Here is a 15,275-nt window from a genome sequence, read left to right as displayed (position 1 = left end):
GAAATATTTAAAATTCTTTTTAAAACTTTCGGAGTGATTCGATCGATCGAATGTAATTTTCGATCAATCGAAAGTCGTGAATCAGGTTTTTTAAACAGTACTCTTTAACTGATTCATCCTCTTTTTCAAAAAGTTTTTCAAACCTCCTTTTCTCTCTCCGACTAGGCAACGATCTACATCGAATTTTTTGTCATTTTCCTCCAAAATTTTTGCAAGATTTCTCTTTCCTCAAGCTAGTAAGTCTCTTTTGCCCCTCATTTTTTAGTTTATTTGCATTATTCATGCATTTTACCTCATATTTTCAGACCTCTCTCTTTTTGGGATTTTTGATGTTTCAAGCCCAATTTTGTGAAATTGATCAATGGGTTTTTATGGGGACAAGCTCTAAACATATTCTTGATAGTTTAATTTGATCAAATTTGGGTTTTGTGGAGAATTGAAAATTCTAGGGCTTATAATTGTTCCGAATTGGGGATTTTGTTCAATTAGGTTGTAATTGATGAAATTGGCTTGTTGATTGGATGTAATTAGGCATTATAATCTATGTATTGTATTTTTTAATGCTTAATTCATCAATGTGCTTCAAAATTTTACAAGTGGTTTTCAAATTTTTGGGTTTTTGGTTATAAACTCTATGCTCGAGCTAATTTTGTGCACTTGAACTTAAAATTGAACTTTGTTTACTGCATTAGTACATGCATTATGGCATTTTAACTGTTCATGCATCATATAGTTTTTTTTTTCTATATTTTTTTGGTGCTAACTTGCAGTCTGCCATTGGTTTTTATTTTGTTTCTCTTTTGGTTTTCTCTTGTGTCTCTGTCCTTTCCTTAGCATCATGCCTAGGAAAACTAGAGCTCGTAGGTCTATCCCTTCACCTACTCCTTCCCCTCCATCCTTTAACTGTGAGAAGTTTCCTCGTGAGAAAAACCAGGAGCTCTTTGAGAAGCTAAACCTTAAGCGTAAGATTTGGTCTGAGCGGTCTGTCATTCTAGATGAGTTGGATCCTGCCATTAGGGCAAACTTAGAGTGTAGGGGCTAGCTACCCTTGGTGGATACCTTGATTTGAGAGTTCTACTCGAACATCTCGATCTGCATCTATGATTCCAACACTTTGGTAAAGAGTTGGATATGAGGCGTAGAGTACACCATTACTCCTAAAGTAGTGGTTGATGCTCTAGGGGTACCTTTGGTCCAGCACCCTGTCTACCCTTATGATGAGTCTCCAGTTTTGATTGATGTCATGTCTTACATCACTAGATCATCTATCCAGTGGGGTTCTGATCCTCAGATCACCACTGCTGAGCTTTCTGAGCTACACTATCTTTTCTATAGGATAGCGTGTCACTGCTTTTGGCCCATTTCTCATCTGCACACCATTCCTCTCGAGAGGTGTGTATTTTTGTACGCTCTAATTACTGATGCTTCTATCAGTTTTCCCCATTTTTTTCTTTGTTCTTTGAACGAAGTGTATAGGAGTTCACCTTCTTCTCATGCCCTTGTTCATCCTATTTTTATCCATAGGATTCTTCTTTATCTTGATCTTAATGGTTTTCCTTCCTCTAAGCCTGTGCATGTCATTGGTCCTATAGGTGTGTCTTTTCTTAGACAGAGGGCTGCTCACCTTCAAGCTAGCTCTAAACACCCTCGGTCTACACCTTCTGGGTCCGCACCTCCTCCCTCTCCTTCTACAGGTCTTTCTGGTGAGGATGTTCCTGATCCTGATGATGCTGCTGCTGCTGCTGCTGTTCCTCCACCTCCATCAGATGACTTTAATATCCGTCGTACTTTGGAGACTGTCATGACCGTTTAGGCGGCTCATAGTCAGATTTTGATGGACGTGCTTGACGAGATCCGTGCATTGCGAGCTGATTTGGCACATCTTCGATCACCCTCACCACCTCCTTTTGATGATGGATTGTGATTGCCCTTTGGCAGTCCGTCACAAAAATGGGAAGTAGAGTTTGTAGAGGAGTTTTGTAGTTAGGGAGAGTTTTTGTTGTTTTGAGGAGCTAGTGGAGCTGTTAGATTGTATTTAGGTACTTCACCTTGTATATCATTTTTTTTTGGATATTCATGTTAGGGGGAGTAACATTGATTGATATACATGTTTTCTTTGTGATTCTTGTTGCTTTGGATTCACTATTTATTGATTTATATTCTATGAGTTATTCATTTAATATATGTCTTTATTGTGTGTTATGTGAATCATACAAGAATGTTATACCTGTTTATATACTATTCTTTGTCACACATGCGTTTATGCGTTTGTTGAGTATTTCAGGAATAAACAGGTTGATTCAATTGAACTGCTGTCTACACTTGCAACCGATGGATAGTAGTTAGGATTGAATTTTGTTGTAAAGGGCTTTTTAAATTGTAAACTTTGAGCTTAATGTTTGTGTTTTGTCATGGATTGTCAAATGGGGAGTTTGTTAGGTTCTAAAGATTTAGGATTTTATGTATTTAGAACTCTAATTTGTATTGTTAGCAAACCATGATCAAAACCGGTTGTTTAGTCTTATTTAAGCTTGCTCAAAGTTGGGTCTTTCATGTAAAGTTGGAATCAAAAGGCTGCAGATGCATTGGTGCATTTCGGCCTGGCTCGATTGATCGAAAGAAAGACTCGATCGATCGAATCTCAGGCAGAATGTTTTTCTACAGAATATTCCAGCTCAACCCTAACTCATTAAACGTTTTGGGTTTTCTATTTTTACCCTAGGTATATAAAGAAAAACCCTAGCCACGTTTTTTGAGTTGCTCCAGTTAAGTTGTTGCTCATACTTTACTGTTTTATGTAAATCTCTTGTGAGATCTAAAGGAGATTTCCTTTACACAAAGCTTAGTGGTTTTCAAGATAGAGATTACTTCAACATCTTGATGATCAACTTGGTTGCTACTATAGAAGTTTAAAGAATATCAAGCGTGGGTGCTTGTAGTTGATTGGAGAATCCAAGAAAGAAGGAGTCCGTAGATTCGGAGCTTGCATGTGGTCGTGTCAGTAAGTTCTACTGGTGGGTAGCATTAGGAAGTCAAGCGGGGAGCTTGTAAGTCCTTTTGTATGAACTTCGATTCTTTCGCATAGTGGATTCAGGTTTACCTTGAGGATAGTTAGGTCAAATCCTTCCCAGGTTTTTACCGTGTGGTTTCCTAGGTGATCATATCATCATGTCTTTTATATTTCCGCTACTATATACTTTTGATATGATTATATGTTTGTGATAACCTAGAATTGCTTAAATTGACTAACTTAATCACTTGGGTAATTGACTAGGTTAAACTGGTTGTTTTAAGGGGTCTAAAATTCATTCAATACGTTTTTTGGATTCTTGTCAATTAATGCTTTTCTAAAGCTCCATTATAAAAACACAAGCAACTAACCAAAAAACAGCAAGCTACCCTTCTGAGACTTCGAGATTCGTTGGCCATTCTTTTATTGGTGGTTCAGCTCTCTATTAGCTCACCACCCATCATTTTTAGCCTACACCTATCTAATCTTAGATATTCTTCTCCCCCCTTTACACTATCACAGTTCATAAATGTCTTCCAACTAGTCACAAACAACCCACTACTCACAGAAAGCTTCAATCTCAACATCAATTCTATCCCACTCACTCAAAAAAGGCCCACAATTACCTTGTCCATGCTTTATAAATACATACTCATAGAAATCTTGGTTTAATACTCCCTGCACTGAGCTGGGATCTCTCTCTCTCCCTTCACACCATGCCAATTAATCCTTCCTTTTTTCTTCCTATGGAACCTTTAATTTTTACTTTTTACTTTACTGTTGATAGATATGATATGTTTATAACAATCGAACTCTTCCCTCACATTGATGTAATGATAGCTAAAAGTACAATAAATGCCTCTTGAATAAGGACCCCCGAGAGTAAAAAAAATTCCTAAATTTATCTAATTATTGATTGTTGGACCATGTAATCCCATCCCTGCTGTTGGACAATTTATCTTTTGGACTTAAGTGTAACTTGACCCTTACCACTGGAGAATTTATTTCCCTTGAACTATCAGAAAAGAACCACTAATGTACTAAGTATTATAAAATATTTTTCATTGGGCCTTTGTTGCTGTTTTGTTAAGTGCAGCCTTTGTTTTTCTTGCTTGGGTAAGCTTGTCATCACACCGAAAGACTTTGGGTGTCATCTCAAGAGCCCATAGTCGAGTTTCAGCTTGGTTTCCCAACATCTTATTTTGAGGCATTAATTTCTCCCTCAACAGGCCCCAAATAAAAGAAGGCCCTCACTTAAAAAAAAATAAATAAATAAAATTATCTATATAATATATTTATATTTTTTTAATTTAAAAAATTTAAGCACTTTTATTAGTCAATAAAATGCAATAAAAATGCGTCAAATTATCCTAAAATGTAAAAGACTAAAAAAAGAAAAAACAAAAATAGTCAAACTTCAGCTAACAAAATTAAATATTAGGAGGCAAAATTTATTAACTCATTCTTGAAACATGCTAAAATCAAAATTAATACCAAATAAATTCATTAATAATACAATGTAATTATCTTGAAATATGCTAAAATAGAGATTATAAATTTCAAAAACTAAAGAAAAATCTCTTATCTCTCTATCTCTCTGCCTCTCCATCTATATTCTTAGCTTTCTTTTCTTCATCCTCATCTTGATTCTTGATCTTTTTCTATAAACTCAGTCTAACTTGAAATTTTTCTTCGTTGATTCCCTTCATTTCACAGCAAATTTAAAATTGAAAAGGGGAAGCGTACCAAAGCCAAAAGTAATCTTCTTCCCCTCTTTATCTTTCCGAAAATAAAGAAGATGAGTTTGATATTTATTTAACTTAAATTATATATTTTTTGGTATATTTCACTACATAATTGATTGATGGGATAGCACAAGCCATTGATGGGAGTGGGACACATTTATTTATTTCACTGCACGAGCCGGCCCTGGTTTTTAGTCAATGGACTGGCTGGGAAAATATTAATACAAAATATTGATACAAAATTCTGCCCCTCTTTTAATTGGATTATTTTCTGCTATGATGCGACACGTTTTTTGCTTTTACACTTAGTCATAGGAGTACAGGCCGGATACTTAGTTTTTCAAAATTAAAATTAATAAAATTTTATTTAAAGTCTATTATGTCACAAGAATGATTAAGTGAATTAGCTATTATAATGCTCCAAAATTATAAGCAATAAAAGTCTATTCAATTTAGATAATTTATAAAAAAAATATTAAATAAAAGTAACCAATAACCTAAATTCTCATCACAAATGTCAGAGCTCTAGTCTACCAAAGACAAAATATCATCAAATAATTCTCCAGTACAATGTTTAATACCATAAAAATAATAATAAAATCCTCAATTCCACAAAATAATTCGTAACCGTTGTCTTCCAAGAATCTCTACTCTAATAATCCCTCTAATGTATCTGTAAGGAGAAATAAAGGGGGCGAGATAACTCAATAAGTGGAATTTACTAACATTAGGGTGTGGGAACAAACCTTTCAAATAAATAATTCTTACAACAAATTCATAACTTATAATTCATCAATATTTTATCATCAAATATTTCATATAAAAAAAATATATCTTTATATTGTGAACCATCATAACATATATATCTATATTATCATATAAATAATTTCCTAGGCTTTTTTCGTGGTCAACGTTTTCACCCCGTTGACAGGGTTGTGCTATCCCCTTTTTGGGACTGGAACCTCCTTTTTATCCCCTTTCTTAAGGGTAGCTCCTTTGAAACCTAAAGGTGCACTCCCTTGCGAAAGAGCTTCCTTTTAGAATCCTCAATAGTATACTCCATTACTAAAGAGCTATCAAATGTGCATTGTCCACTTTTCTAGGACCGTCCCTTGCTAAGGATGATAAGAAGATAAATATCAACCATAAAGCAACATTTTCTCTTTCACATGGTGACAAACTTGAATCGATAAAGTCCAAGCCTATTACTCTATTAGGTACAATTTGAAAGCCTATGGAGTACCCTTTCCTAACATTCAGCCATATTGACCATTCCTAATCTCATATAATAACAATTATTGGAGCCATTTTTCTATTAATATAATGATAGTTTAGGTTCATCATAATTGCTAGCTATTGAATATTCAAACTTCTTAAATTTAGAGCATGTGAAAATCATGCCTACAGGTTTCCACGCACAGCGCATAGAAGAAAAGAAAACCATAATCGCGTGTTGCAACTGAAACAAAAAGAACCTTTTTATGTATATACATGTGTAACTTAAGAGGTAGAAGGCTAAGGTTTTTAAAAGCTTATTAAACCTCAAATATTTACTTATGCAACCTCACTTAAGTTTCATATACCATAGTATTTATCTTATTTTTAATATCTTAGGCCCAAATCAATTAAATTCATTTAATTGTAAGCCTCCTTTTTAATTTACGTATAAGAATTAAATTGGTATCAAAATTATGGGGTGTTACAGCTATATTATCAATTAAAAAAAATGTTAGAGAAACTTAAATACAAAAACTTGATTAATAATTTTGCATCTCAAAAAGCAAAAAATTTTAAAATAATTTTTAAAAAATGTAATATATATTATTTAATTAATATTTAAATATAAAAAACCCTCATTTAGAATTTTCGTCTGAGACCTAAAGTTGTTGAGCCGGCCACTGACAATCTCCCCATAAAGGCATATGTATAAAGCAAAGGTTCACTTTCAGCCAACAATAAATAAATAAAGCAAAGGTTCACAAACTTCCACATCTAATTTCCTGTGTATGTGTCAACAAGCAATATTGTGCATGCAAGAAGGTCAATGTCGGCAAGCCCGTCCCTACAAAAGAGTCCATAGGCATTTAATGGCTAGGCTTGTTATTTCGAGCCACCTATTCAATGTCGGCATTTTACAAGAATCGGCTTGTGTTGAACTTGCATACAAAAAGACATATATGCAATTAAGGCTTGAGAAAAAATCAAGCCATCTTCTAACATATATTACTGTAGAGATGATGAGAAAAAATTAAGCGTTAGTTTCATTTTTGTTTACATGGATATCAAGTTATACACGGAACTTGATTTTTACTGTATCAAATGTCAAAAGAGTAGCATTTTGGTCAAAATGATCATATATTATTATTTGAAAAAATATGTATGAATTTAAAATTGTTTGAGAAATATTTAACAATTTGTTACTTTTTTTAAACTCAATTTTGTGAAAATCGAGATTTTCATGATACTCAAGTTCCATGAATTCAAGTTCCATAAACTCAAGTACTCTGAAAAAAATTTAAAATTTCTTTATGGTTAGGGGTTCATGGAATTCGAGTTCCATGAACTCAAGTTACATCAAAATATTTCAAAAAAATTTCATTGTACTCGAGTTCCATGAACTCAAGTACCATGGAAAACTCAATTTTCTAAAAATTAAGTTTCAAAAAAATAGTGCATTGCTAAATATTTCGCAAACACTGGTAGATTGTATTATATGTATTATATTTTTAAAAAAGTGGTATTTGGTGATTTTGACCTTAATATTTTACTAGATAATTTTAAAACAGTTTTATTTTGATGAAATTTTCGAAAATAAATAGTATTTTACCATTTTGCCCCCTATTTCCTCTCTGTTTTCCATCCTCCAAAATCACCCCGAACCAAATGGACATTCACTCCTTATATAAGGACACAAAGGATACAGCAAATTCGAGCATTACCTGCTGAAGCTCCTCATTCATCTACACTTAGAATTCCGCTTCTTCCTTCTGAATACTTTTCAGAAAGAAAAACAAATGGAAGCAAGATACTCCATTGTTTTTTATTTCCTCATGTTACTTGCTTTATCTTCAGCCTTTGCATTCCCGAGCAAGAAACAGTATAAACCATGCAAGCATTTAGTCTTATATTTCCATGACATCATTTACAATGGCAAAAATGCTGGTAATGCAACATCTGCCATTGTAGCAGCTCCTGACAGAGCTAACTTAACCGTCTTAGCAGGCCAATTCCATTTTGGGAACATAGCAGTTTTTGACGATCCCATTACCCTTGACAACAATCTCCACTCGAAACCTGTTGGCAGGGCACAAGGCCTTTACATTTACGATACAAAAAACACCTTCACTTCTTGGTTAGGCTTCACATTTGTTCTCAATAGCACAGACCACCAAGGTACTATAAATTTCTCTGGAGCTGATCCAATCATGGTGAAGTCTAGGGACATATCAATCGTGGGTGGGACTGGAGATTTTTTCATGCACCGTGGAATTGCAACTATAATGACTGATGCATTTGAAGGAGAAGTATATTTCAGGCTCCGCGTCGACATCAAGTTCTATGAATGCTGGTAGTCCCTTTTTGACTTAGAGGCCAATAAAATTGATTGTGTCCTCTATGATCCACTCAAATGTATCTTTGACTTTTCCAACCCTTGCTAGTATGAAGTACCCAGCTAGATTGTGTTTCTTCATATAGTTTCCTCCATCCGATCTCTTCTAGCCAAAAGAGTGAAAACAGAAATAATGCTATTTTATGAGGAAAAGCATTTTTATTATTATTATTTTGGAATGTAAAACGCCATCTTTGTTCTATCTATAACTTTTTGAGATAAATAAAGAATCGTTAGTACGTAGTTGTACCGAACCACAATTCTTGTTGCAGTTTGCTTCCTTTGGTTAAGTTTGCTCAAGTATGGCCGTGTAACCGACAAGAAAATAGTAGCCAAATTAAATAATGCTGTCTTAGCATCAGAAGCAAGAGGATGATAATACAAAGTTTAGTGTATAATAGTAGGCCGCCCGCACATAACAGCACCATGATGCATGTGCTATGAATTTTTCCTTTTTATTCCCTCTCCTAGCTCCATTTGAGAGTTCATAAGGGAATGGAATTGAATAGAATGATCATAACGGAATGGAATGGAATATAAGTAATCCTGTTTGGGAGCAATATGAAGGGAATGGATTGGAATCATTTTATAACAATATTATTATTAGACCCCTATTTTAAAATAAAAGGTTAAATATATAGGGGTATTTTGAGAGTTTTAGTAAAAAATCATTAAATTTAATTTCATTCCCTCCCATTCCTCCCAATTTCGGAGGAAATGAAAATTTGAGATTTTAAGGCTCCGCTTGAGAGGAGATAATGGAATGAAATGGAAAAGAATGAAAAAAATTAATTTAGAATATTCTTTCCTTCCCTTGTTTGAGAGTTTTAATGGAGGGAATGGAAAACTCATTACCTTGTTTGGAAGTATAAGTGGGAGAGAATGGAATGGTTAGAACAGAATGCTCATTTCTCCATTTTCCCTCAAAACCTCAAATTTTTATGCCCCTCAAAATTGGGAGGAATGGGAGAGAATGAATTTAGATTTAATGAAATTTTTGTTAAAATCCCTAAAATACCCCTTTAATATCAGCCATTTTTTTCTCATTTAGCCGTAAAAAAATATAGCTATCATTCTTGCATGATATTGTCCGTCCTCTGCAAAGTGAAGCTGCTGCTGCTGATCTTTCTTTTTCTTTTGTCTGCTGCAATTTTCGGTTATTACTCAGACCAAGTATGTCTATCTTTTTCTTTTTCTTTTCGGTTGTTTGCTAGTCTATTTTTTCTTTTTCTTTTTTATGAACTGTTTGCTAGTCATTCATGAGAGTGATATATAGTGTTTTTGTACACCTAACAACCAAAACAAACTAGCATTTTGTACACCTAAAAACCTTAAAAGTGAAAAGAAACGAAAACTACTGTTAGAGTTGCCTGTACAACTAAAAAAAAATTGTATTTATAAATTTGAAAGTGAGAACTACTGGAAAACTGCTGTAAATTTGGCTCATTCCTCATTTAAAAAAAAATCATTCCCTCTTGCTTACTTTGGCGTTGATGGCCGAGATGGCTATCTTTCTATGCATTCTTCTTCTTCATACTCAAAAAATTACACTACCGCAACACACAACACCACCAGTAAGAGACCGTTTGGCTTGGGCGGAAAAGCTGAAACACGCGTTTGCGTTTCAGCATTTTTTTTTTTTTTTCACGGGTTTCAGTCTTTTTTACTGTTTATGTACTGTTGCGGTTACTGTTCAATGAACAGTAGCCGCAAAGTTTGACATTTCAACCCAAATTTTACTGTTCACGGACCCACAATTTTTACTTTTTAGTAACTTTTTCATTAAAAATGGGTCCCACGATATTGTTCACACATTTAAAATTATTTAGCTACAGTGTTTTTCAGTTATCAGTTTTCAGCTGTATCCAAACGGATCCTAAATCTATAACTGAATTGATATGCAACCCACCTTCAGCCCACAGATGAGTCTTTGACTCTTTTCTCAATTTCAGTCCTTCCTCTCTTCTCTTTTTGCATTCCATATTTTATTAGTTTATCTCCATCTTTCTTTGTTTGATTTCCCTTATCTGTCTCTCTCTTCTTCTTTTTTTGGGGGGTAAAACTCTTTTTTTGCTCACTTCAAGTTGTTTAAACTAGTTTCTGGACTATTGCAGTGCCTTTAAGTCTTTGCTTCAATTTCAAGAAGGGTACCGTCCACATGTATGGTTGAAAATCATACACTTAGCAATGTAAAAAAAGCTAACTCATTCCCCACTAAAGTCACAGTTTTCAAGCAATTGTGCTATTGTCATACACGATTTTCCAAGCAATTTGATATACTCTTCTTTCTAGTCCTTTACTTTGTCTAAACATTTCAATGCAATTATAAGTTTTCATTGATTATTTTTTATATTCTTTAAAATGAGGGGTATAATAATAATGTTATTATAAAATGATTTCATTTCATTTCTTCCTATGTCACATTCAAACGGTGTTACTTACTTTCCATTCCTTTTCATTCATTTATTTTATAACATTCAAACAAGATTTTTAAATTCCATTCTATTTCACTCCTTTCCCTACTAAATCCATTCCATTCCTTTAATGATCATTTCATTTCATTCCATTCCTTTCTAAACTCCCAAGCAGAGCCTAAGGGAATAGAGAGGAATGAGTGTTCCCTCCTACCCATTCCATTATCTCCCACTTAAACTCCCAAACAAGGGAATGAGCTTTACATTCCCTCCATTAAAACTCTCAAACAAGGGAAGGAAAGAATATTCTAAAATTATTCTTTTTATTCATTTTCATTCCATTTCTTCCCCCAAACGAGGCCTTAGGTCCAGTGGCAGCTCTAGAATAGTTTAGGGGTGGGTTTACCTAAGTAGTTTTTTCTTTTTTATTTCTGGATTTTTTTAATTAATGTTTTTTAGAAAATAAATTATAAAATAAAAATTAAATTTTAATTAAGGGCAAAACAACGTAATTTTGGTAATTTAACGGTCTAAGTGGATGGTAAAATAACAAAAGTCTAAATTGGGGTGTTTTGAAATTTGGAGGACTTAAATGATAATGGCAAATTTATAGGACTGAAATAAAAGGTAGCATAACTTATAGGGTGAGTTTTGAAATTTAGCCAAAAAAAACTTCTTGTTTGTTTGTTTGTTGTTGTTGTTGTTGTTGTTTGTTTTTTTTTTTTTTTTTTTTTTTTTTTTTTTTTTTTTTTTTTAAAGACCTAATATACTGTTAAGCATGGGACTAAAATTAAAAATTAAAAAAAAAATTGCTACAAACATAGGCTACAAATCTCATTAAACAAATTAACATGCTTACATATTTTGAAAATATAATTGTTGAATTCTGTGTTCTTTATGTTTTTTAAAACACATGTCAAATTTCACGTCAATCAGATGTTATTTACTATTCAATCTATAAACTTATTTTTTACGTATAATTTTAAACAAGAAAAGCTCAAAATTTAAACATTTGATTGATGACATAGCTATTAATCTTTGATATTCTTAAAATTTTGTAAGTATGGAGGATATAAGAAAAAAATCTAATTCAATGGTGGATTTGTCAAAATTCACATCTAATGAAAAAATTGAGTGAAGTTGTAGTCTTAGTCTACAACTAAGTTTGTTGCCAAATTTTGTCCAAAATTTAATTATGTTGGACCTAAAAAATTTAAGGTGGTCAAATTTTATTTTAAAGATAAAAAAATCATAAATTTTTTACTATTTATATATAATAATAGTTAGTTTCCAAGTTAGGGTGGTTCTGTGACTATCCTGGACTCAAGGTGGAGCTGCCCCTGCTTAGGTCATTTCCTCTAAAATATTTGGAATGGAAAGAGGTAGAGAGAGGGGAAGAGAGATTCATAATTTTGGTCAATTCATATATATACACACTTCCAAGCATACAACACTCATACAACTATGTGAATCCATATTACCATCTCAAAAATTATCTAAACAAATGAACAAGATTATTGCCAATCAGATGGCCAATGACGGTCTTGTGTTGCGATTCCAATGGGAAAAAATAGTTATTCATAGCAAAAAGGAGGGAAAATTGTAGGTTTTGAAAAGTACAAATTATAAATATGAGGAATCTAAATGCTGAGGAACCAGATCACTTCTGAACATTGAAGTAAGCTGGGATCTACTTATCAAAATAGCAGGAGCTAGGAAGAATAGACCAAGGAGGACTGCTTTTGCTTATGAAGCAACAAATCTGTTAGGACATATGTGATTCAATGTTAGGAACATATATCAATATTTTATGTAATTGGCTAATCCTTTGACAAAATGCACTTTATCTGTAATTGGGTAGATCTAATGGAGGCTAATTGGGTACCAACAGTGGAGCTTCTAAAACTACTGTAGCAACTCAAGAAGCTTTAGTGGAGGCTACTATTAAAGCTAAAAATCTTGGTTTCCACAGAATTTTGATCATGTGTTTTTGTAAAAGAATATTTCATGTTTGTAATATGCAATGTAGTCCTAATTGGCAGGAAAAAACTATGCTCTCTAACATGTTAAGCTTACAACAACAAAGCTTTTTTTGCAAAGCCTTTTTTGTTCCCAAGGCTATCTTAGGTACAATCTGTAACACAGCTAAGATTGCTGTTAGAGTCCCTAGTCCTTGTAGCTGGGTTCACCTAGCAATTGTATAGTTTGTTTCCTTCCAATCTGGTATCAAAAAAAATATATCACTTTTGAATATTTAAAATTTGGATTCTATGCATACTAGCAGAGGGCATTTGGCATCATGCAACAGTCAAAAAAATTTTATACACAAAGGTAGATTGTGAACAAACCTAGAGTTAAAAGATTCACTCTTAATTAATATCTATTTTTGAATCAGTAAAGTTTTTCAGATTTTTAACTTTTAATTTTTTTGATATAATGGTTGAAATTTAAAATTAAATTTTATTGGAGCATTTTAATAGTAATTAATTAAAATGGATTTACATGACAATATAAATATAATGTTATGGGAGTTAATATGGAAAATAAAGAGTTAGTAAAATGTTTAATCACAAATTGAAAATGAAAGAAACTCTTTTATTGCTTTTACTTGTGGTGATTAATGGGCTGATATGTATTAAAGCAAATATTTAGCTAGATACATTCAGAATTATTTCTATATTCATTAGTGAGTAAATGGACTTTTTAATATGGAAAAATGAAGAGTCATTCACCCACTTAATGGATTAGTTGTTGGGCCTATTTATTTTTCAAAAACTCCTTGTCTAATCCATTTAAATTGTGTAACTCTAGCCTATCAAATTTATGTCCAGCAATTAATTTTATAACACCCACTACATCAGATAATGGACCTAATTAATCAAATTAATTTGGGTAATAATTTTGTGAGGCCCATTGAGCCTATAAATAGACTCATTCATATCTATCCAAGTAACTACAATATAACAGCATTAACACACCAAAAAAATCCAGCAATTGCAAGCATTCTTATACACTAAAAAATAGAGTGGTTCTGAGCAAAGAAGGGTGTTCCTTCTGGTGGAGTTTTGGGCTTGAACACTTTGTGCAGGGGTTGTTCTAGCCATACGACATTTGTTGGGTTGTTGTATCCTAAGGGAGACAAGTCAGAAAAGGTCTGCACCAGTTATAAAGTTTAGCCAACCAGGGGCTTGAATCTCTTTAAAGAGAGCAAGTGTCGCACCTCAGTTCAAATAATGTTGTGTATTTTTTTTCTTTCTCTTCAAATTAATAATATTTAGAAGTATTATTCAGTTTCTCTTTGTGTTATTTCCAATATTTTTGTGTTTGCACCAACAATTTAAGGAGATTCACGACATGGAGCCTACACAAGAGAAACCAAATAAGACTGTTGGAGATCTCAACAAACCCTTTCACTTTAAGGGAGCCCACTTCAAGAGGTGGAAAGGAAAGGTTCTCTTCTACTTAAGTCTTCTCAAAGTCGCCTACATCCTCACTGACAAGAATCCTTCAAAGGTTTCTACCGATGAGATGAGTGAGGAATAATTTCATCTTCATCAAGAAAAAATAGATAAGTATACAAAAGATGAATACAATTGTCGTTCTTATCTTTTGAATTGTTTTGCCAATCATTTTTATGATTATTACGATACAATTTATTATTCTGCCAAGAAAATTTGGAAAGTTTTTCAAAGTAAGTACGATACCAAGGAGTCTGGTGCAAAGAAGTGTGCAACTAGTAGATTTTTTTCATTACCAAATGGTGGATAGAAAATCGATGGCGGATCAAGCACAAGACTTCTGGATGATTGTGGTAGAATTGAAATCCGAAGGCATAAAAACTAGAGATAATTTGGTGGTAGCTGGCATAGTTGATAAACTACCACAATCTTGGAGGGACTTCTAAAATCCTTTGCGGCACAAACAAAAGGAGACATGCTTGGAGACTTTGATCACACGCATCTGTGTGGAAGAGGAAGCCAAAGGACAAGATGCACTCATGACACAAGAGAGCAATGGTAATTCTACCATAAAGGTAAACCTTATTTCAACCAATAATAATATGCCCAAAAATCATTTTCCTAGAAATGGTCAATTGAAGCCTAAAAATAGAGTTTTCAAAAATAATAATAGACCTCAAGGAAGGGGAAACCCGAATAAAAATTACAATAAGAACCAAGGATCCCCTTCACATGATCAATTTAATAAATCTTGTTTTGTTTGTGACAAGAGTGGGCATATTACTCGATTTTGCAAATTTTGGAAATGTGAATCTGTTCCACATGCTAACATAACTGAATAGCCTTTAATGGCTATGATTACAAACATCAATATGGTGCAATATGTTAAAGGTTGCTGGGCAGATTCTAGTGCTAATAGGCACATTTGCTATGACAAAGATTGGTTCAAGTTGTACACTCCATTTGAAGAAGAAAAAAATAAGTATGCTTAGTGACTCTAGCAAAACCAAGGTTCTTGGAAGTGGTGAGGTTGATTTG

General features: G+C 33.3%; 1 protein-coding gene across 1 annotated transcript; it reads left to right on the top strand.

Annotated features, from left to right (window-relative positions):
- The first annotated feature begins 7,678 nt into the window (after window positions 1–7,678).
- LOC111986771 (disease resistance response protein 206) lies at window positions 7,679–8,625 on the top strand. Its single transcript, XM_024018451.2, has one exon. It carries the CDS (start codon window positions 7,770–7,772, stop codon window positions 8,325–8,327), a length of 558 nt encoding a protein of 185 aa, XP_023874219.1. The 5' UTR covers window positions 7,679–7,769; the 3' UTR covers window positions 8,328–8,625.
- The last annotated feature ends 6,650 nt before the right edge of the window (window positions 8,626–15,275 follow it).

Source organism: Quercus suber, unplaced genomic scaffold, assembly GCF_002906115.3.
Source record: "Quercus suber isolate HL8 unplaced genomic scaffold, Cork oak 2.0 scaffold_118, whole genome shotgun sequence".
In the NCBI taxonomy this organism is placed as follows: Eukaryota; Viridiplantae; Streptophyta; class Magnoliopsida; order Fagales; family Fagaceae; genus Quercus; species Quercus suber.
This window is presented reverse-complemented; position numbering and strand designations above follow the sequence as displayed.

What these genes read in the sequence shown, in the direction of transcription:
- LOC111986771 (XM_024018451.2), top strand. Translation starts at nt 7,770, where the DNA reads ATGGAAGCAAGATACTCCATTGTTTTTTATTTCCTCATGTTACTTGCT.